General features: G+C 38.9%; 1 protein-coding gene across 2 annotated transcripts in view; it reads left to right on the forward strand.

The window, feature by feature from the left end:
- KIZ (kizuna centrosomal protein) overlaps positions 1-22,635 on the forward strand; it is a 143,482-nt gene that overhangs the window by 93,405 nt on the left and 27,442 nt on the right. Inside the window, exons 7-10 of one of the 2 annotated variants that reach the window (XM_042980994.1) lie at positions 1,066-1,170; positions 8,028-8,148; positions 18,809-18,974; positions 20,105-20,170. In XM_042980994.1, coding sequence (XP_042836928.1) covers positions 1,066-1,170; positions 8,028-8,148; positions 18,809-18,974; positions 20,105-20,170 — 458 coding nt within the window. The remainder of the gene's footprint in view (positions 1-1,065; positions 1,171-8,027; positions 8,149-18,808; positions 18,975-20,104; positions 20,171-22,635) is intronic. The other variant, XM_042980995.1, reaches the window with a different exon arrangement.

Consider the following 22,635-nt stretch of genomic DNA (forward strand, 5'->3'; position numbering starts at 1 on the left):
TCCATTTTTATTTCCTGCCCAGGGTAAAAGCCTGTATCAGAGTAAGGGAATGGTGGGGGGGGGGGGGGGGGTAGCGGTAGGGAGGGTACTATGCCCACAGTTTTTTCTCACCCTCAAGTAGGACAGATCACATCTCTTTTATCCCCATGATATCAGGCACATGGCCATCAAATGGATCCAGTGACTTAACCAACTATAGAACTAATTACAAATTAATAATACTTTGCTGTTAACCCATTGCCTTAGGAATTGCTTCATTTTCATTTGGGGGCATGTATCAAACATTCCCAACTGTGATCTTTTTTAATGTAGAAATACTGTTTTGTTTTTTGATATCCTCCCCAATAGCTTTTTAGAATCATGCTTTCCCCCAAACAGACACCTTTTTTTAAGGCAAGTTGCTAGCCAATCTCTTTGGAGGCTATTGGTACCATGACAGACCTAACTAGAAACAGTGGCCAAGTTGTTAGCCTCTGCCACTCCTCCCCTCTACCTGGAAGTAGACAATGAAGGCTAAATCCCTCTTCCCTTGCCTTCCTGTTCTTACAAAGAAAATGTTATTGTAGTGAGATCCAAATGAAGAAATAATAGTCATTTTTTTTTATTATTCAGGAATGGAGGATATAACCTATACTCTAGCCAACAGTTTTCAATTTCTAGGCAGTGACAATTTAAGTAAATTTCACATGAGTTGTGGGGCTCTAACTTTTTTATGATTGACAATATAAAATTAGCCTTTTCCGCTGTTAAGATTATCTAGCATTCCTATCAGTCAGGTGCAATGTGGCATGAGATTGCACAGCTGTAGATTGAAAACATTAAAGTCTTCAAAGGGTTAAAAGTTGCTTCCTCTGATGGATTTAAAACTGCCACATGCACACAAACAAGTTTTCCCAAACTGCCCCATTTTACATTTTTGTCGAGAGAGAGTCTAGTTGGTGCATTTTTATGTCTAGATTATATTACAGATATATTTCAATAAGCCACGAAAACCACTATAGATTCTAGAAGCGGGCCGTCTGTGCTTAAATAAACATCTCATGCAGCACCTGTTTTGTTTTATAGGCTCTATAATCACAGTGACATTCTGAAAGGAGACCTTGAAGCCTGCAGAGCAGCTGTCCTTCACCAGCCCCCAGGACTCTTACCTGGGGGTGGCAGTGATGAAAAGCAAGTCAAGTATTAATCACTGCGGGGTGGGATGGCTGTTCTTGCTCCCAGACACTTCCAAATGTAAAGGGTCACAGAAGAACTCACACAGTCTCCCCTGGGGTAGTCACTTATAATTGTCAATTTAGCCTTTTCTTACAAACTGTATCATTTACTACTTTGTAAATGTATTTGTTTCTGTTAATTGGATATATACACTCAATCCCTGATCATAGCAATGTTTTAAGGGTTTACTTTGGAAGGGGGGAGGGAGCACAGGTAGCCTTTGGCATACTCGTATACCCGAGAGCAACCCAGGATACCATCCAGTATAACCACCACCCGGAGGGAAGCACTCCTTAATTTCCAAGGTCGTGCTAGTGATACCGGTCTCCAATCTGTAGGTATGGGTCACTGGACCGTCAACAAGACCTAGGAGCTTGTTAGAAACATGCGTTCTCAGGCCTCACCCAGGACCCACTAAATCAGGAATCTGGAGGTGGGTGCGGCCACTTGTGTTTTAATGAGCCCTTAAGGGAACTCTGCTCCCTCAAGTTTGAGAGCCACCATTTCAGAAATATCCCTTAAATGGCCACAATTCTGGGATGAGAGAGAGAGAGAGGGAGAGTTAATTATTTGCAAGGTAGTCAGCACATATGAACCATGACTCTTGTACACTTTTCCTAAGTCAATTAGAAACCAATTCCATACCCTCTACCCGCCTTTTAGGCAGTTGGGTTTCTTTTCATGGCCTCAGAAGTTTTGTGGCATTGGGCTGCTTATTGAGTTCATAGAATTACAAATGTGTAATGTGTGTAATGGTTTATCCAGTACTGTTATCTGGTGGGTTCCTAATTCATGTGGCGTAAATGTTGCCTGTGTTCTAACTTTGATTTGTATTTTGGGGGTTGACTCTATTTCCTCTTTGTAAAATATATCCTGCCATTTACTAGTTGAGAACAGATGATTACTCAGGCGTGACCAGCAGAACGGTGTCTGTGAAAGTCCATCTGCAAGGACCTTGTTTGGCTGAGAGCCTGGGAGGGGCTTCTGGGGTCTGGTTATCTTACCTCCAATATCATTCTCTATCTTTAATGTGCCCTGTAGGCTGTTTTATGTTCACAAGTTTTTAGAGTAGAGTTCAGCCTAAGTCTAGTGTGTATTGGATCCCATTAAGGCGTGAGAAGTCAAATAAATAATGGTCTCTAAAAGGGCCTTGTCACAAGAAAACTTGGCCAAGCGAATGGTTCCATTTCGCAGACCACAAGATGAGCTTCACGAGTCCTGAGTATATTTACATCAACTTCTACATCTCCACTAGTGATCCCCAAGTTATGGAAAATGTTGGAAATGACCTTCCTATTCAATAGCTTTTCAGCCTGAAGCAATAAAGGCAAGAAAATCCTCTGGCATATATTTATCATGTGAAATAAAAAAAACAGCAGTCTTAAAATACTCCTTTACAAGGTGGTGGAAGAAGCTGGCTGGGAGGAGTCTTTCTGTGCTCTATAGGTCATTCAGTGCTTATGTGTCGTGAGGCTCTTTCCCTGGGCCCCTGTTTCTTTCTCACTGCCTTTTATGTCTGTTGATATACTATTTGGCATAAACCATAGTGTGACGTGTGGCATAGGAAGCATATATGCATTTATAATTCTCTGTGCAAACTGACTTGTTACACTAAATGATTCATTGTTTGACTCTCTTAACCTAGGCTGCCAAAGTGTGATTGTGGGTGAGAAGATATAATATCTACATCTACTAGACTGATGTTTGTTATAGTTTCTCAACATGCATGATAAAGCATTGATTTCCATTATGAAAGGTTGCATTTTACATTACTATTGACCTACAGTTATGTATAAATCAGCCTTTCCTAAGAAATGAGCCTTCTTTATGACCAACACAAATTTTAAAATTAATATCTGGAGCCTTCAAGACTGGTTACCACAATCATTTTTAAAGCCAGATAAAGAAGTCAGGAATGGTTACTAATGTCAGTGTTATGTTCTGTTACAATTAGAATTGTCCCATGTACTGTGACTGGGGATAGTAGTGTTTAATGCGTTCAGATTGTCACTGCTTCACTCTCTAGCTTCAGAAAAAGTGCCAAGTGTTTATATGACCTGTGAGAGACAAGTAGTCAAGTCTTTAAATACGTATTCCTTCTAATGGTTTTAACCGTGGCATCCAGCTCCCCACTGCCTTCCTTGCTCCAGCCACCCCCTGCACCCCTCAACATCAGTAGTTATTGCTGGCTACTCCCCTAAGTGAAATATTCCTGTATGCTTGGTGATCTCCCCTGGATCAGACTAGTCAATTTGATAAACCATTCCAGAAACACAGATTTGGAAAGAATTATGTGCTTTTGTTCTTCAATTGCTAATGACTCTGATGTCATAGAAGTGTAAGCCAGGCAGAGTGGGAAGCCTCTAACAGGTTATGAACTCCTTAAAGCCCATTCAGTAGAGCCATGTTCGGTGTGTCCGAATTCCTGTTTGTGCCCCTGACCAAACCATGGCAATCGACATCTGTCTCTCTAATCTCATGTGTAGAATGGGACACCTGCCTCATAGCATACTCTAAAAGATAGTGTGAAGACCTCCAAATTCCTGCTTATAAAATGAAGCATCTTAAAGGAAAAAAGAACAAAATGATTCTTATCATCATTATTGATTTTTGCTATATCAAGGATTAAGTGTTCAAAGTCCTTCATTTGAAAGAAAGGCTTCCTATTAGGTAGAGTATCAAGTCACTATTTTAGACAATGATGAGTTATTACAATTTGATTCATGTCATTTGGGGTACTTGATAAAAAGTTCTGTTCATTGTTGCCTTTAGGAAAACATATTTTAAAATGAAAATGGTTACTAAATAAGTAGTTTTATCTTATACAAAAACCATAATGAGACTACCTATTACTTTATACTTTTTTCCAGGCGCAACTAATTAGTTGTCTCTTTTACTGGCTACTCTCAAATACAATTGCCCAATTGTACTCTCAAAATCATGCTGAAAAATTGAGTCAGCTTTATATTGTTTGGGTTACAGTATGCAAAAGCCTCTTTATTTTATTCTGCCTGTATTCATAACAAAATTCAGGCTGTTTATTAATTTGTCTCCATTTAAAACTTTTGGTCAAATTACCAATCTGTTATAAATCAGTTGTGGTTAGGAAGAACTGGTACATTTGTTTTAATTGCAATTTTCTAATTGGAAGCCAGTCCAAATATATGAAGTTAATTAAAGTCTCTTCTTTTGTTATATTTTTAATTAGAGGAGTATATTGGGGCGCCTGGGTGGCTCAGTCAGTTAAGTGTCCAACTTTGGCTCAGGTCATGATCTCACAGTTTGTGAGTTCGAGCCCCACATTGGGCTTTGTGCTGACAGCACAGAGCCTGCTTCAGGCTCTCCCTTTATGCTTCTCTCTCTCTCTGCCCCTCCCCTGGTCACGTTCTCCCTCTCTCTCTCTCTCTCTTTTCTCTCTCTCCTCTATCAAAAGTAAATAAATAATTTAAAATTTTAATTAGAGGAGTATATAATTTATCTGACACCAAATTTTGTTTTTCTTTCTGTGTGGCACTGATGTTATAAATTTTCCAATCAAGGTGGAAAAATTAAAAAAAAAACTTTTTTAAGTCCTTTGTACCACTTTGCAGATCTTCTGATATGGTGTATTCATGTAGAACCATGGGCAACACTTCATACAAAGGCAGCCATGACTCTTGGACTCCTTGCCCAATCTATCCTGAAATAAATCTGCAGAAAAGCCTGGTTTTGTGCTTTGATTTTTGACTTAGCTGTTCCAAAGTCACAAATTCTTGATGCTGTACCTCCTTCAGGAGCTCATTTTGCTGTTTGACCCCCTGCAAGTCAATTAATGGTTTTGTCCTTTTGTGAAGTATGTATAATAATTATAGGAAACCTTAGCAAGTTCTTCATCCCAGGACCCAAGGGATGGTTATGGTTGGTGGGGGTATTAGTAGCCAGAGTCTTGCCTTGGCTTTGCCTCTACAGAAGTCATGTGTATCAATCACCAGAGAGATTGGTCTCTGTTCATTCAATCCATCCCAACTAATTTAATTAATTTAATTCATCCAAAATCAACCTGTTTTCAAGTTTAATTCAATTTAGCTAAACATGCTTTCAGACCAGAAACACAATTGATTTACTCATTATAAGAAATACAACAGTTGAATAGACTAGAATTTGCTCATGCCCTGTGAGTGCATTTTCCCAGTAGTGAAATCTATTGTGAAACCAAATGTAAATGGATGTTCCTTCATTTATATAGAATCAGAACAAAGGAATTGGGTGGCATTATGACTTCAGTGAAGTCTGGTAGAAACTAAGAAATTCAACTTGCTGAAGGACCTTTCTACCAGACGAGCCAGAAACTTTAGAATCATTCTAGGAAGTTTTTAAAGAAGTTCAGGGATCCCCATGACACATCCCACTTTATGCAAGTCTTGGTTAGGTGAAGCAAAGATTATAACAATTGAGATGCATTAAAGAAGGTTCTGAATTGTATATAGACTTACTTTTCCCCCCAAACATTTTATTTTGAAAATTTCCAAACATGCAGAAAAATAAAGGGAATGGTACAGTGAGCATCCATATGCCCACCACCCATATCTACCACTGACGTTTTATTGCACTGACGTTTTATGTCTGTCTTTCCATCCTTCCATCTATCCATCAATCTGAGTCATTTATTTTTATGCATTTCCAATCAAGTCACAGATATTAATGCACTGTTTTTTTTAACTTTTTACTTTGAAACAAAAATTCGCAAAAGCAAATATAACAACATAATGAAATTTCATGCATTCATCATCCCGATCCACCAATTGTCAACATTTTTTTAGACTTGTGTTATCTCTTTCCCTTCCCCACATTTTTTTCCTGAGTCATTTAAAACAGACAAAACATTTCATTTACAAATACAAATGCTTATCTCTTTAATATATAAGCATTTAATACATTACTGTATTAAATGTACATACATTAATGTACATACATGTACATAATGTACATAATGTACATACATGTACATACATACATGTATGTAATGTAATGTACATACATTAATACAATACATTAATTAGATTCCTTATCTAATACCTGTTTTTTGCCAGTTGGCCTTGATGGTCTCAGTCTTTGATTCAGTCTTTTTACATTTGATTTGTTTGAATTAGGATCCAAGTGATATTACCCATAAACTGGTAGCTTGATACAAATACAAGATTATGTTCCAGGCCAGTTATTTTGGCAAGACGACATCATAAGTGGCGCTAGTACTTCTGGTACACCTCTGCAGGCAGCACACGATGGCTGGTCGTCCCACTGGTAGTGTTGCTGGGACTGATCCATGGGTTCGAGTGTTGGCACACTGATACCTTTAGTACAGCATTTACTGTTACACAATTTTCACAAAATTATAATCATCTCTTAGATGCATTCATTAATCTGGACTTAGAAATGGTGGCTTTTCTAATTTATTCATTTGTTCTGCATTTATTAGTTGGAAGAACTTTGCCCATCAACTACTTGGTAACCCTGAAATGCATTTTTTTACCACAAAGGCAGGATAAATGATACTGTCCCTTTACTTACCAATTTTCAGAATGAGTAGTTGCCTTACCAGCCTCCAAAGGTTTGTTTGTTGGTTGGTTTATATTTTTAATTGTGGTAAAACACACCACAAAAGTTACCATTTTAACCATTTTTAAGTAAGTGTGCAGTAGCATGAAGTACATTCATACTGTTGTGCAACAGATCCCCAGAACTTTTTCGTCTTACAGAACTGAAACTCTATACCCATTAATCAACTCTCCATTTCTCCTTCCCCCCAAACCCCTGGCAAGCACCATTATGATCACTATTTCTGTGAATTTGACCATTTTAGATGGCTTACATTAAGTCAAATTATACAGTATTTGCCTTTTTATGACTAGTTTATTTAACTTAGCATAATGTCCTTAAGATTCATCCATGTAGCATGTGACAAGATGTACTTGCTTTGCAAGGCTGAATCCAAAGGTTTTTATTATTTTTAAAACTTAAGTATTTTTTTATTATTTATTTTTTAAATGAACTCATGATTTTCATATATTTGCTGTGTTTCAGTCCATTGCAGTCATTATTGTTGTTGGTGCTCAAAATGTTTCATCTTGGGCCAGTGGGATCCCCTTCAGGGGAGCTTCTGAGGCCTTTTAACATGACTCAGTAGCCTCTGAGAGTTTCCTTACTTTGTGATGCCCAGATGTTCCAGGCTCATCTCGTACATCTCCTACCCTAGAGATGTACTACATGCCAGAGTCTGCACGTATAATACATGCTCACTTTTTAACTCTTTACTAATATTATCTCAATGCTTTTTAATTACAAGTAGACCTTAGTGAGAGTATAACAAGGATAAATTATTGTTCAGAAAGAAATGTGATGGGTTTCTCTTAACCACACGTAAGAGGAGCTGGACTATCTATCCCATGATTTGAAACCATGGCTACTATATATTAGAACCACTCTGAGGGCCTTTAAAAAAAATCCCAATGGCCAGGCCACACCCAAGCCCAGTTTGACTAGATCCTTTAGTGATGGCACCAGGCACCTAGATTTTGCAAAGTTCCCCAGGTGGTTCCAGTATGTGGTCAAAGTTGAGAATGCTCATTTAACAATGAAATCATAACCAAAATAAATTTTTAAAAAACATACCTGAACTCTGAAAATTACCTTAGTCTAGAATATATTAGGTTCCTGACTTTTCTGAATAAATAATCCTTCACTAGCTTGATTATGGGGCCTTTAAAAATGAAGGAATCTCATTTAGTCACACAATACTGCCAATGTCTAATGTGTCTCCTGTTTCTGTTTTATAGATCTGAACAAGCACCAGGTCAGCATGTTGCCACCTTGAAAGAACATGATAATTCTATCAGAGAAGTAGTAGTTAAGCCATCTGAAGTTTTCCCAGTCAAAAAAGTGAACCAGATGACAAGGGTTAGTAATTTTTATTTAAAAAAAAAAATGAAGTTTCAAGATTATACAAATGATTCATTTGAGGAAATAAGTCACCTTCTTAAACATGGTTAAAATATTTGGAAAAAAATGTTATGTAATAAGTGAGGTTTTGTGGTTTGTTTGTTGACACTTTCTGATCTCAGGCCTTTTGTGCAGAGTTTTGTGTAGGAATCCCAACTTCCTACATTCAGATCCTGGAGGTAACCTAACTGAGCATAATGACCACAACATTTTCCAAGTAACTTAGAAGCATCTTGTAGCATTCTGGTTTTCTTTCCCCACTCTATACTTTAAAAATACAGTCTGGGGCACCCGTTGCTCAGGTGGCTCAGTTGGTTGAGTGTCTGACTCTTGATTTCAGCTCAGGTCATAATCTTGCGATTGAGAGATTGTGCTTGGAAGATTGAGCCCTAAATCAGGCTCACCACTGAATGTGGAGCCTGCTTAAGATTCTCTCTCTCTCTCTCTCTCTCTCTCTCTCTCTCTCTCTCTCTGCCCCTCTCCCAATTCACACACTCTCTCTCTCTAAAAAATAAATAACAAAAAATACTGAGCAATCATACATGTTAATTCAGCAAATATGTACCAATCCATTTCTGTATAAAGGTACCAGCCCAGATCCATTGAAGGGAAAGAGATAAATAAAATGTAACATTTCCTTCTGGGAAATGGCATAATAGGATGTGTGTAATAAGAAAATATCAGAGAATATGGGCCTCCAGTAAAAGGAGCCAAGCCATCTGGAGAACAAGTGAGGCAGACTTTACAGTGGAGGGAGTAGAGAAGTATTGAGGTGACCCTTAAAAGAGAGACAGAATGGGGCTCAGTCAGTTAAGTGTCTGACTCTTGATTTCAGGTCATGATCTCATGGTTTGTGAGATGGATCCCCGAGTCAGGCTCTGCCCTGGCAGCACCAAGCCTGCTTGGGATTCTCTCTCTGTTCCTCCCTTGCTTGTGCTCTCTCTCTTTCTCTCTCTCTCTCAAAATAAATAAATAAACTTTAAAAAAGAGAGAAAGACAGAATTTTGACAGGCTAAGATTGCAGGGGGTTGCATCAGGCAGGGAGGGGCAGGGGTGACAGGGAAGGGCTGTTAGGAGCCAAAGAACAGACCCAGGAAGTAGAGCCAAGCTCTGGTCCTCCTGGCTGAAAGGCAGGCTTCAGGCCAGGGGTGGTGGGCGAGAAGGTCCAAAGTAGTGCTGGGCCCTGTGTGCAGTGACCATCCAGCACAAGTAGGGAGTTTGTGTTTGCTTTACTAGACCCTGGAAAGCCCTGAGAGCTTTTTGAGCAGGGCTGTAATAAGATTTCTGCAGTGCCTTAGGGAATTGTACCCCCTTGGATTTGGACTGAGAAGGCAGAGGAGGGACCCCTACAATGGTTCTGACCAGACAGACAAGGAGGCACCCGAGGGTGAGTGTGAAGATGCTGAGCAGAAAGAGGAAAGCGATGGAGTAGATCCCCTAGAGGAGCACTAGGGAGGACCCAGAAGCCCAGGTCTAAAGTGTGCCCATTGTAGTCTTCCTTGTTCCCTAGAAGGCCATCTATTGAGAGAGGTGGCACTTCCTCTAAATTTATTGTCTTGTCAGTGTGTTTTGTCTCAAAGTATATTTTCTCATCTTTGTAATGTAGGGTTTTCTGGCTTTGATCCTTTTAAGTTTTTATGTTTATCATGTTCAAAGTTCAAGGATTCGACATGTGTCCCTCCTGGAGGCAAGCCTTGCCCCCTCTGCACCAAAGTCACATGTCTGTGTCACTGTGGTCCAGAGCTTCTGCCATCGCCCCCACAAACCTTTCAGAGCACCTTCAGCCCTTACCAAGCACCTCCCCCCACTCCTCGCCTCTTTAAAAAAGAGAGGAGAGAGACTTTAAGCATTTCAAAATATGCACATAGAATGATATAATGATCTCAACAATCCCATGCCTGCCCAAGTTCATGGATGTTGTTACCATTGCACCATATTTGTTTCAAACCTCACCTTCTGCCTCCCCTCCCCCATCGCCCTACCCCTCCTCTTTCTCCTCTTACCTGCTTCCTCCCCCCTTTCCTCTTCTGAAATAAATTATTGCAGATATAGACACAGCCCCCATGTGCCTTTCATGGATCCCATTTCCCTTTTCACAGATAACCTTGTATGTATCCTTCCCACACACATTTGCATTTTACTGCATTTTGTGGGACTCAGTAAATAAAGAACAATATTCTTAAGGAAAAACAGGTCCATTCCATATCTGTTGATAAATGTAGTTCTTAAGCAAGATTTTCTCAGGTTTTATTGTCCATTTTATTTAGTACTATTTTATAACAACAGTGTTTTTCATTCATTCCATTCACTGCAAGTACTTCACATTTCAGCCATGTCATGGGTGAAAGATGTATTGGGCGCCCTGGTGGCTCAGTCTCTGACTTTGTCTCAGGTCATGATCTCATGGTTTATTAGTTTGAGCCCTGCCTTGGGCTTGCTGCTGTCAGCACAGAGTCTGCTTCAGATCCTCTACCCCTTCTGTCTCTACCCTCCGCCACTTGTGCACTCTCTCTCTCTCTCAAAACTAAATAAACATTTTTTTAAAATTTACATCCAAATTAGTTAGCATATAGTGAAGCAATGATTTCAGGAGTAGATTCCTTAGTGCCCCGTACCCATTTAGCCCATCCCCCCTCCACAACCCCTCCAGTAACCCTCAGTTTGTTCTCCATATTTCTGAGTCTCTTCTGTTTTGTCCCCCTCCCTGTTTTTATATTATTTTTGTTTCCCTTCCCTTATGTTCATCTGTTTTGTCTCTTAAAGTCCTCATATGAGTGAAGTCATATGATTTTTGTCTTTCTCTAACTTCACTTAGCATAATACCCTCCACTTCTATCCACGTAGTTGCCAAAGGCAAGATTTCATTCTTTTTAATTGCTGAGTAATACTCCATTGTATATATATACACCACATCTTCTTTATCCATTCATCCATTGATGGACATTTAGGCTCTTTCCATACTTTGGCTATCGTCAGTAGTGCTGCTATAAACATGGGGGGGCATGTGTCCCTTTGAAACAGCACACCTGTATCCCGTGGATAAATGCCTAGAATTGCAAATTGCTGGGTCATAGGGTAGTTCTATTTTTAGCTTTTTGAGGAACCTCCATACTGTTTTCCAGTGTGGCTGCACCAGCTTGCATTCCCACCAACAATGCAAAAGAGATCCTCTTTCTCCGCATCCTTGCCAACATCTATTGTTGCCTGAGTTGTCAATGTTAGCCATTCTGACAGGTGCAAGGTAGTATCTCATTGTGGTTTTGATTTGTATTTCCCTGATGATGAGTGACGTTGAGCATTTTTTCATGTGTCCGTTGCCCATCTGGATGTCTTCTTTGGAGAAGTGTCTATTCATGTCTTTTGCCCATTTCTTCACTGGATTATTTGTTTTTTGGTTGTTGAGTTTGATAAGTTCTTTATGGATTTTGGATACTAACCCTTTATCTGATATGTCATTTACAAATATCTTCTCCCATTCTGTCAATTGCCTTTTAGTTTTGCTGATTGTTTCCTTCGCTGTGCAGAAGCTTTTTATTTTGATGAGGTCCCTGTAGTTCATTTTTACTTTTGTTTCCCTTGCCTCTGGAGACATGTTGAGTAAGAAGTTGCTGTGGCCAAGATCAAAGAGGTTTTTGCCTATTTTCTCCTCTAGGATTTTGATGGCTTCCTGTCTTACATTTAGGTCTTTCAACCATTTTGAGTTTATAAATAAACATTTTTTAAAAAGGGGTGAAAGAAGTATTGGTCTACTTCACTTTGCTATCTAATCATCTTATTTTTTTAAGTTGTTCATATTAGAAAACATGTCCCAAGTTCCAGACAATTCAGTCATGGTTTTTCAAATAAAAACTCCATTATTAATGGAAAGGGGGCTGCCCAATTAATAGCTTAGGATTCAAATGATAGTATGCCTCCCCTAGCAGGTTTTTTTTAGATTCTTTAAAAAAATTTTTTTTTAATTTTAGACAGAGAGTGCGAATGGAGGAGAGGAGCAGAGGGAGAAACAGAGAAAATCATAAATCTTAAGAGAAATCACAAGCATAAGAAAATCATAAGCCCTTGAACACGGGGCTTGATCCTATGACCCTGGAATCATGACCTGAGCTGAAATCACGAGTCAGACACTCAACTGACTGAGCCACCCAGATGCCCCTTTTTAAAATTTTTCTTTATTCTAGAGAGAGTCCCCTGGTAGGTTTTTTTGTTCCTTTTTAAATGATCCTGATCTCATATTAGTGACAATCAAAAAAATTACCAACAAATTAATGACAAAGTCTGTCCTTAAAAATAGAAGTAAGCAGGCAATTTCTGTTAGTTTGGGACCAAAGAAATGCACAGCCTGAGAGAAGTACATTACCAAAATGACATGAGCAGGACAGGCCTTGTGAACTTTATGACAAAATGCTTTTGTGAGTCCTAGGACTTACTTCGTTCACACATCATCTTGTCACAATTAGCAAAATCAAGTGTCTTTGAGTTGTTTCTCTGCATTGAAACAATACACACATTTAGTAAATAGTATCAGTTAAATAGTTCCCCATAGATAAAAATTGTGAAACTAAGAGATTTTCAAAATTTAAGGAAGCTCTGCTAGAAATTACTTGGTTAAGAATCTAATGAAGCTCAGAAATATTTACTTTGATCTCTTGGGTAAATGGCTAATTAAACAGCCACATGTAAATGATGTTTACCTGTGGGTCCCTTTGCTGTCAGCTGGAGTCAATCCCGTCTCTTGAGTAAATACATCATTAAAGCCACCGAAACTCAGATTATGTCCCCTCGAGACCAGATAAGATCCACAGCACCTGCATAACCTATTAGGTAATTACATAATTGAGCTGCATGCTTTTAAATCAGAAAAATTTGTAATTACTTTATGTGGACCAAAAAAAAAAATGAGTTGGGTGCTTCATTAAAACACAAAGTGCCTTAATACTCCTTTTCTCCTAAGTGATGTCTCTTTCCACCCAAGAGAATTTCTCCACGCAAAAGCAGAGGGGCATGTTGGTATCATTCATACAGTAGGTCAGTCCTGTCCCCTACCACACACACATTGCCAGAAGAGACAGGTGACTGGTCACAGAAATCCCTTCAAACTCTTCCTAAATGATGGCCTGTTTTTTTGGTTTTGTTTTTTGTTTTTTGTTTTTTTTATCTTATCTCTTGAATACTCATTTACCGGCTTGTATGAATACTTCCCCCTCTCTTCCAATTGCTCCATAGATAAAATCCCCTTCTCTTTCTATCCCTTTCCCCTCCTATAACTTAAGAGCATTTCATTTTAAACTCTGAAAAATTACTTTTGGTGTGCAAAAGTGAGGTTGTTGAGGAAGGTCAGTTAAATATGTGTATTAGGAGAAAATGTTATGTGCTGTTGACAGCCCTAAGTCTCTTGCTTTTTTGTATCAGCATTAATAGCACTGATTTACATATAGAGCAGGATTTATTTTTACTAGATGCTTTCACATTCCCTTTCTGTTGTATTTGTACTGCCTATCACAGAAATCACATTCTTTTAGGGCTAGCATAAGTTTAAAAAAACCAAAAAACTAACAGCAAAAAAACTTCCAAACTTGGAATATTAAGGTAAACAGAAAGAATAAAAGAAAATTGTCAATTGAAATTGCAGTGTGTGGTTTTTAATATTTAATGTATTGACAAGTGTGGGCTATACTGACTGTGTACAAAGCTTCTTTTTTTCCTACTTGTCACAAGTGAACTTCCCTTCATATCATCACATTCCCTTCATATCATCACATCACATCATTTCAAACATCTGTATGGATGTTTGAGACCTCTGTGTGAATACTCCAGTCTCTTTAACCACACTTCTGTTGAACATTTGTGTTTTTTTGTTTTGTTTTGTTTGCTTTTGTTTGTTGTTGTGGTTTCTTTTTTTTTTTTTTTTTTTAATTGTTAGAGAGCGTGAGCTGGGGCCAGGGTCATAGAGAGAGAGAGCAGAGAGATCTTAAGCATGCTCCACACTCAGCACAGAGCCCAACACGGGGCTCGATCCCACGACCCTGGAATCATGACCTGAGCCGAAATCAAGAATCAGATGCTCAACCAACTGAGCCACCCAGGCGCCCCTAACATTTGTTTTTAATTGTTACTCTAGTAAAAAAAAGTTTCAAAGAACATCTGAGTAATTCAGATTTTACAACTGTTTATGCTATTTCCTTAGGATTAATTTCTAGCTGTGGAACTGTCAAGTCAGAGGGTGTGTGCATCTCTCAGGCTATAGCTATGCACTGGTACATCTCACTCTGGAAGGGTCATCAGTTATGAGGAATGAATGAAAATATCATTTCTGTGAACTTTTTATGAAACTGGATACTACAGACTTTTTTTTTTTTTTTTTTAGCACCAGCATTGAGAAGTGCAAATGACATCCAATTTTTTTGTTCATTTGACCTTTACATTATAGTTGAGGTCAAATTTTCCCCTACCTATTTGTTAGCCATTTGTATTTCTTCTTTTATAATTTGCAGGTCCGTGTTCTTTGCTCATTTTTCTATTAGATTAGAAATATTTTTTCTTACTGACTTGTAGGAACTTTTTTAATATAAATTGGTACAATTTGTTACAATATTTGGAGCAGTTTGATTTTCTCCTTTCATTTCTTTTAATGGTGTTTTGGACATAATGTCTTTTCCAGTAATATCTTCATTTATCTATGCATGTGAATATCATAATTGATAAGTTTCTGGATATAAATTAAGAGACGACTCTTGGGATTTTAGACCTAGCAGGATCCATATTTAAACCGGACTTTGAGAAAAATTCTAGTAGAGTTGAACCAGTAACTAGGTATCCTGCTGAATATAATTCATGGGACGATTTATCTTTCATAAGATCTGAAATGTGGAGCTACCACCATCAGTCATCCTGAAAACAGTGTGTGTCTTTCTCCTGGCTCCTGGGAAGCCAGAAAAGTGAGGGGACTAGTTTGTTGGTATTGACTTAGGCATCAGACAACTGAGAGAAGTGAGACAGTCTCCATCTCCCTCCTAGGCTCCAAATGTATGAAATCAAAGATAGCCTTTATTCGCTAACGGGTAAGTTGAAACCCAAGCATAGTCCATTCATAAGCACCATCAGGAGGCCGCTAGTAAAGTTGTTGTCTGGTGACATTTTTCACATAGAGAGCTCCAATTTGCAGAGCCCATTCAGTCCCAGCATGAGCTGTGTAAAGTAGCTTGTTCTCTCTTCTCTGGGCTTTTGTTCCTTTGCAGGTACTGGTTAGTGTTGTGGCCTCAGACTGCAAACTGCTTCAAACTGGGGGCTTCCTTAGAAATATGCCCTTCTGAAAGGTCTGCAAACAGTACGTCTTGAGAATGTATTACAGATGTTTCTTCTGACTCTGCAGAAGTTTTTTTTGACTTTAAACTTTCTCACTGTTCCTTGTCTGAGGCTGACATTTCTTTCTGTCCTGCTTATCATTATTCCCTGCTTTTAGGGCCTTATATTGTGGATTCCTCTGCAGATGACCCAGTGGGCACATCTGCTCTCTCTTGGCTCCATGATCCAGTAAAGCCAACCTAGCCATTCTTATGTTATAATTTGACCCTCTACCAAAAATCTTTACAGATATAAAAAATTCATTGTTAAGACATAGAGGTGCCTGGTGGCTCAGTTGGTTGAGCATCTGACTCTTGATTTCAGCTCAGCTCATGATGTCACAGTTCATGAGATTGAGCCGAGTCAGGCTCTGCACTGACAGCATGGAGTTTCCTTGGGATTCTCTCTCTCTCTCTCTCTCTCTCTCTCTCTCTCCCCCCCCCACTCATGTACTTTGTTTTCTCTCTCTCAAAGTAAATAAATAAACTTAGAAAAAAAGAGAAATTATAGACTTATCTTAGAAGATGAGTCCTTTTAGTAAATGTCTCTATGAAAAAAAGTAAGAGAAATTCCAGAGACAGGAGTATTGAGTAAAGATAAATGGCATGAAATGTACAAAATAAATAAAAACCTGCAGTATTCCTATCACTCTACTTACCTCTCTGGAGTGAAAGACGAGGGGTGCTTGGTATAGAACTAGTGGTAGTGCTGTATGGTTATCAAGCATATAAGGACTTATTAGAAAGAAATTTACTGTATTAGTATAGCATTTTATTCTGTGTTCTTTTTGAGACCCAGTTGGAACCCAGCTAAAGCAAAAGGGATCCCATTTGCTTCATGGAAGGGATCCCTTCTATGAAAAGGGATGCATAAACCAGTGAGATAAATTATGTGTCATCTCTGAGGAGCTAGTGAGAAGTAGTTTGAATCACTGGCAACCCCAGTTTCTGGTGTCTGCAAATTCTACAGCACAAAGCACAAGAAGCTTCAATAGCCCTTGAACAATTCTATTCTTAAGATATGTGTTAAGACAGAGGCTATTATGAAGTCATGCCAAGAAATTATTAGTTACAGCTATTGCATAAGGTAAGATGGGGAAGAAATGCATATTTGAGGCTCTTTCAGAATGTTTGGATTATTTTAACTATCAGAAAAAGAAATGTACAGCTTTCACTACAGAATTGGGGCGAATTCATTTTGTTCACATTCTAAAATGCTTTTCACATAGCCAGCATTATTGGGGACACAGAATTGGAGCTTAACTCTCTGGGGGAAGAGACTAGATCAGGATGGGTGGAGATCTAGAACTGAGACATGCTGGAATGGTCCAGAGACCATAATGACAGAGAGATGGCAGTTCAAAGAGGTGGTCCTACTCTTTATACCTCTCTTCCTGGACAGATTCTGGAAGCAGGTGCAGCACAGTGGTCCATGTAGGCAACTGGAATTAGGGCACTATAGCAGCCAGTGATGGGAACCAGCTCTCGCTTGAGCTTTGGAAACAGGACTCTACACCTGAACTCTAGTCTGCAGAAGCACAGATACTGTGCAGATCATCCCAGTACAGAGTTACCATAACTGGAGTAAGAGTAAAATCAAGGACTAATTTAAATAAATAGAGGAAAAGCACCTGGTTACTAGAAGTGGACTACAGACAGATCCTTGCTATAAGTCTAACTTGATGCAAAGTTAGGCCAGAACTCCTTAAATCCTCTACAATCATGGAAATCCTCTATAATGGGCATGAGTCCAGGAGGCCAGCTGGTCCTAGGAAAGGCAGAAGGCAAGAACCTTGCAGGAATGTCAAGGCTGATAGCAGTGACCTCAAAGTATGTTCCAAGCCAAACTCACAGGGCTGGATCTTCCATGTTCTGCCTCAGTAATTCCCTTTGTCAGGGCATCTTCACTTTCTTTCATATTAATCACAAGGAAAGATTATTATCTTCCCTCTTGTTTACTAGATAATTATGGTTTTACCACTTTTCACTTAGACTAAAGATAACCTGTGAGGCTTTGTGCAGTTCCACTCTTCTAGAGTCTTGTGTTCATTTCCCACAGGTTGGGTTCAACACCACCCTGTGTTTACTCCTGTTGTCTGATACCAGTGATAGGTCAGCACCACCACCTCGTTTTCCTCTGCCAAAAGACTGGGCAAATCATCAGTTCTAAGTAGGAAGAGAGGTAAAAACATATTCTCTGGAAGGAGGTGATGTCATCATTGGTTACCTCTTGTTAGCAGTGTATTTTTATTTCTTGGGAGGAGAGTGCTGACCTGACGAATAGACGTGAGTATTAACCTGTCCTGTTAATTGCCACTTGTTCTCCACTGCTCAAGTTGGCCATGATGAAATCTGTGCCACCTGCCTGCCCGTGAGGCATGAGCTGATACAGGTAAGACATTTCAGGGCCCTTTGAAAACAGATAGGCAGTGTGGTGGGCAAGTTTCCCAAGCTCCCCAGCAGACTGAGGGGCAAAGTGCAGAGTGTCTTTATCCTTGATTGAAGACTATGATTTAGAATAAGATTAGTTCTCTTTTTGCTTTAGTATATCCTCCTTAGCCACAAAGTTTTTCTGTAATCTTCCCGTTTGGGGGAAGTTCAGGGGTCATTTCTAGAAGGATGAGGATATTGGGGCACCTGGGTGGCTCAGCTGGTTGAGTGTCTGACTCCTGATTTTGGCTCAGGTCATGATCTCATGGTTCATTAGATTGAGCTCAAGCAGTGTGGAACCTGCTTGAGATTCTCTCTCTCTCTCCCTCTCTCTGCCCCTCCCCCACTCATGCTCACTCTCTTTCTCAAAATAAATAAATAAATAAATAAATAAATAAATAAATAAATAAATAAAAAAAAATAGAAGGATGGGGATATCTTAAGGTCACATTTTTCCAGATCTCTTTTACTTTCCAAACCCAACTGTCTTACATGCCCGAAAAACAGATTCATGCAATGAAAGAGTAAATCTTGGATAAACAAGCCCAGATTAACAGAGATGCTCACATCTCATATACATACTTCACGAGTCAACACTTATGCATTCTGTAAGTCCTCAAAAAAGGTGTCACTGCAAGTGCAAGTTGTTGTAAAGAAATTATGCTGGAAAATAATCAGATGTTGTCTTATCTTGAAGACATTTAAATTTCAGTTAAATGTCAGGAAGCAAATTAAATCCCAAGTAAAGCTTAACCTGAACTTACATTTGAAGGCTGGGTTTTTGAGACCAAGGGTAATGTGACTAGAGTTTGTTTTTATTTCTTTGTGCTTTCTTTTAAACACTGTAGGCAACGGCATTATTGAAAAAAGCCCTTACAGAAGAGTGTGATGATAGGTCAGCTATTCACAGTAATGAATCATCTTGCAGTCTGCCATCTATTCTGAATGACAATAGTGGAATAAAGGAAGCAAAGCCCACTCTGTGGCTCAACAGTGTTCGTACAAGGGAACAAGGTAACTATTGTTACAAATTCTGTCCACAGAAGAAATGCGTTCAAAGTCACCATAACACCCTCTTTCTCAAGGTATACGTATAAAATTAAGCTGACCAGAGAATACCTCTGATTTTAATATGCATAATATCTTACTTGTTTTAAGCCACCTTTTAGTAAATGTATTTGTTTTCCTTTAGTCTAACAGGAATGGAAAACCTAATCGTAGGTCTGCAGTTCTGCTGAATTTCCAACAAAATAAGTTTTCATAAGTAATGAAATCTTAGCAAAACTAACCTCTTGACAGTAGATCATTTTGATTGTGTCACAAAGATGAAGATGATTCCATTAAAATGATTCCATACAATACTGTGAAGTTTTTGATATCACTTAGTAAAATTTACTCATAATTTGTAAACATTCTTTTTAATTGTAATGGAACCTCATAAAAGTCTAAACAGATGACCAAGAATCTGAATTTATGCCTGCCAAATTTAATAGCCAATGTTTAGTGTCCAGAAATTGTGATAATTTTAGTGTTACTGTCAATTCATGCCAGTAAACTGCTGTGATGGTATTTCCAAGAGAGCTGTGAGTTGCTCAGGACATACTCAGCAGTTGATATACATGTGCAGGATTTGAAGCTTACTTGTTTTGTTTTTTAATTTTTTTTTCAACGTTTTTTATTTATTTTGGGGACAGAGAGAGACAGAGCATGAACGGGGGAGGGGCAGAGAGAGAGGGAGACACAGAATCGGAAACAGGCTCCAGGCTCCGAGCCATCAGCCCAGAGCCTGACGCGGGGCTCGAACTCATGGACCGCCAGATCGTGACCTGGCTGAAGTCGGACGCTTAACCGACTGCGCCACCCAGGCGCCCTGAAGCTTACTTGTTTTAAGCCCCATTTGAATTTGATAGATGCCACGCTAAATTATTTTGCTTGAAGACAGCATAGAGAGAACTTTTGGTTTAGAATCAGTTTCCTTTTAGAAACAGTACTATTTCAGACAAAAAAATAAATAAACTAATCAAAAAACGGACATGGAGAGGCAATGAAAATAAAAGGAATGGCAGTTAAAATAAAAGGACGAAGGTCTACTCCATAAATATATCCTTGAAATACACTTTTATCATCATGTGTTCTGTTTTTAGAAGTTTCCAGTGGCTGTGGAGACGAGACCAGGGAAGAAAGCGTGGCAGCAAAGATCCCCATCACAGGTAAAGTTACGGTCGCCTGTGAGTTTCAAACACAGGATTCAACCTTATTATGTAATCAGAACCTTCTAGGTTAGTGGTTTGTGGACTCCGCTAAGAGCAAGGATATTCAACTGCTACATGCTGGAGCAGGAGATTAAATTGTAAGAGCAGGATGTGTGAGTTTACGTTAACATAAACTAAGGTGGAAAATAACCGTGTCTATTGAATTCTTCATAATCGTGTCTTACATTTACACATGTGAGCACCCCCATCACACAGCCTTTCAGCACCTGCGTCTGGGTGACAAGGTCAGTCTCCATGGGGAACACCCAGTCATTATATGGCAAACTACAGATGTTTCTGATGTTACTCTTTTCTTTCCTGTGATAATTGAATGTGTATTATTAAAATAAGAGCAGGGAGGGGGAAATGCCATCTGGGAAGCTTGTCTTGTACCTCTGATAACTTAAAACTAACCAAAAATAGGAGGTGGTTAGCCTGTCTGATAATTTAACAATTTTAGCAGTAAGGCTTCATCAAGACCTATTAAGATTTCTGCACATGTATTAGGCTTGTTTATATGGAATCTGAATATCATTACTTTTTTTAGTTTTAGAATATCAACAGCAGCAATTAGTATTCTGAACAGAGTTCTATTTGTCATACATCTAAATTTACTAGTACCTTATTTTGTAAAGTGGTGTCCTACTTCATTAGAAATTCAAAGGTCTGACTTTAAATATTTATACAAGTAAATACACCATTGCACGGAGGTACTGAGGCATGCATCTGCATATGTGGTAGTTTTGTTGTTTATAAGCAGAAAAGAATGGCTTTCCTTTATGGCAATACAATTCATGGCCTCATGATTAATTTTTTACGCCCATGTTTCTGTGATGAACTCTGGTTTTGCAAAGGGAGTTTATAGTAGAGCAATTATTGTATATATTCTGCATCAGATAATATTTCACTCCAAAATGCAGAGGTTTTCTTTTCTTTTAAACCTTTTCCCAGCGAGATATTTATTGCTTTCTTATTCTTCGTTTTGAGAGAACTCTGGTAGAGTCTCTTCTTATTAATAGAAGTATGGATGATTCCAAACTGCAAATAACCAAGAAGTCATTTAGATGCTTTTCCTTTGCAATTTACCTTTGAATGCACAAGTATCTAATGACCCCTGAAGTTATTTCAGATGAAATGACAAAGGCTTATTGGGTGGAAACCAGGAAATGATCCACTTACCCATTCTTACTTCTCCAGTATTCTTTGGAATCATCCCTTGCATATAGATGACTCTTCCCCAAATTAATGCAGAAGGTATTTTCTCATAGACTTTCTTTAGAATAGAAGAGATAGTTAAATACTGGGCTTTCAAAATTTTCTCCTCTTCCTGAAGAAAGGGGTGTGACAAGCCTAGAGGTAACAAGGATTATTTGCCATTAGAATCTTTAAAGAAATTGCAATTCCATCATCATGCCATTGACCCATTGATAGTTGGCAGTTAAAAAAAAAATGCCTTGCGCCTGGTTCTATGCCAAAGTAGTAGTCATAAACTAACTTGGGAAATGTGAAAGAAAAAAAAAAAACTTGCAAAGCCAGTGACTTTGTTTGAGCATTGCCTTCTGTCCTGGCTACCACACTCTCCTCTGTGGAGACCCACCAGACTTCCCATGAAGTTGATGTCTGAGGGCCTCAGGCACCTTGGCTCTGCTTAATACTATATTGTACCATGTGTCACTGAAGTTACTTTGATCTTCAGTTCTTTTTTTTTTTTCATTTTTTTCCAGATATAATTGTCATATAACATTGTATTAGTTCAGTCTCCAAGTTCTTGACCATCGTCTCTTTATTAGGTCTTTGTGACTTTTGGCATAATTATTTGGAGATTTGGCCTTTGGTAGAGTAGGGCAGGTGTCCTGTTTGGCTTAAGATACAGTCCGCCACCCCCTTCATAATAATTTTGTTGAGGCTTTCCTGTTGTATGAGCTGCATTCCTTCTAGAGTATTCCAAAGGAAAAGAATATTCCAGGGGCTGTCCTCTGGGAGAGATGTGGCAGCTGAGCCTGGGCTTTGGCATCAGCTGTCTATGTCAGCTCTTTACTCCCTGCTCTATTTCTCCACCCCTCTGAGCCTCTGTATTGGGAAAGACATACTACCTGGAAAAGTTGTCCTAAAGTTGAAATGAGGTCATGTGTGTGAAAGCACCAAGCATGTACTACACACTCAATACATGAATGCTACCTCCTGAACTGTAGTAACCACTTGGGACCAAGACCCACCCAAGCCTTTTGCTGCCATAATTTCTCATAGACAGTACTTTGCATAGTACTGCTAAATTAGTTTCTGCAGGAAATTTCCACTTGAAAACTCAGTGGATGGTTTGAATCCAGAAGGATGTTTACTTTATCAAAAAAGAATCTTAAGGAGAGTTCCATGATATTTTAGGAACTTCTACTTAGTCCCATGAAGAAGTTAATGAAGTAGTT

This window comes from Panthera tigris, chromosome A3, assembly GCF_018350195.1.
Source record: "Panthera tigris isolate Pti1 chromosome A3, P.tigris_Pti1_mat1.1, whole genome shotgun sequence".
Classification (NCBI taxonomy): Eukaryota; Metazoa; Chordata; class Mammalia; order Carnivora; family Felidae; genus Panthera; species Panthera tigris.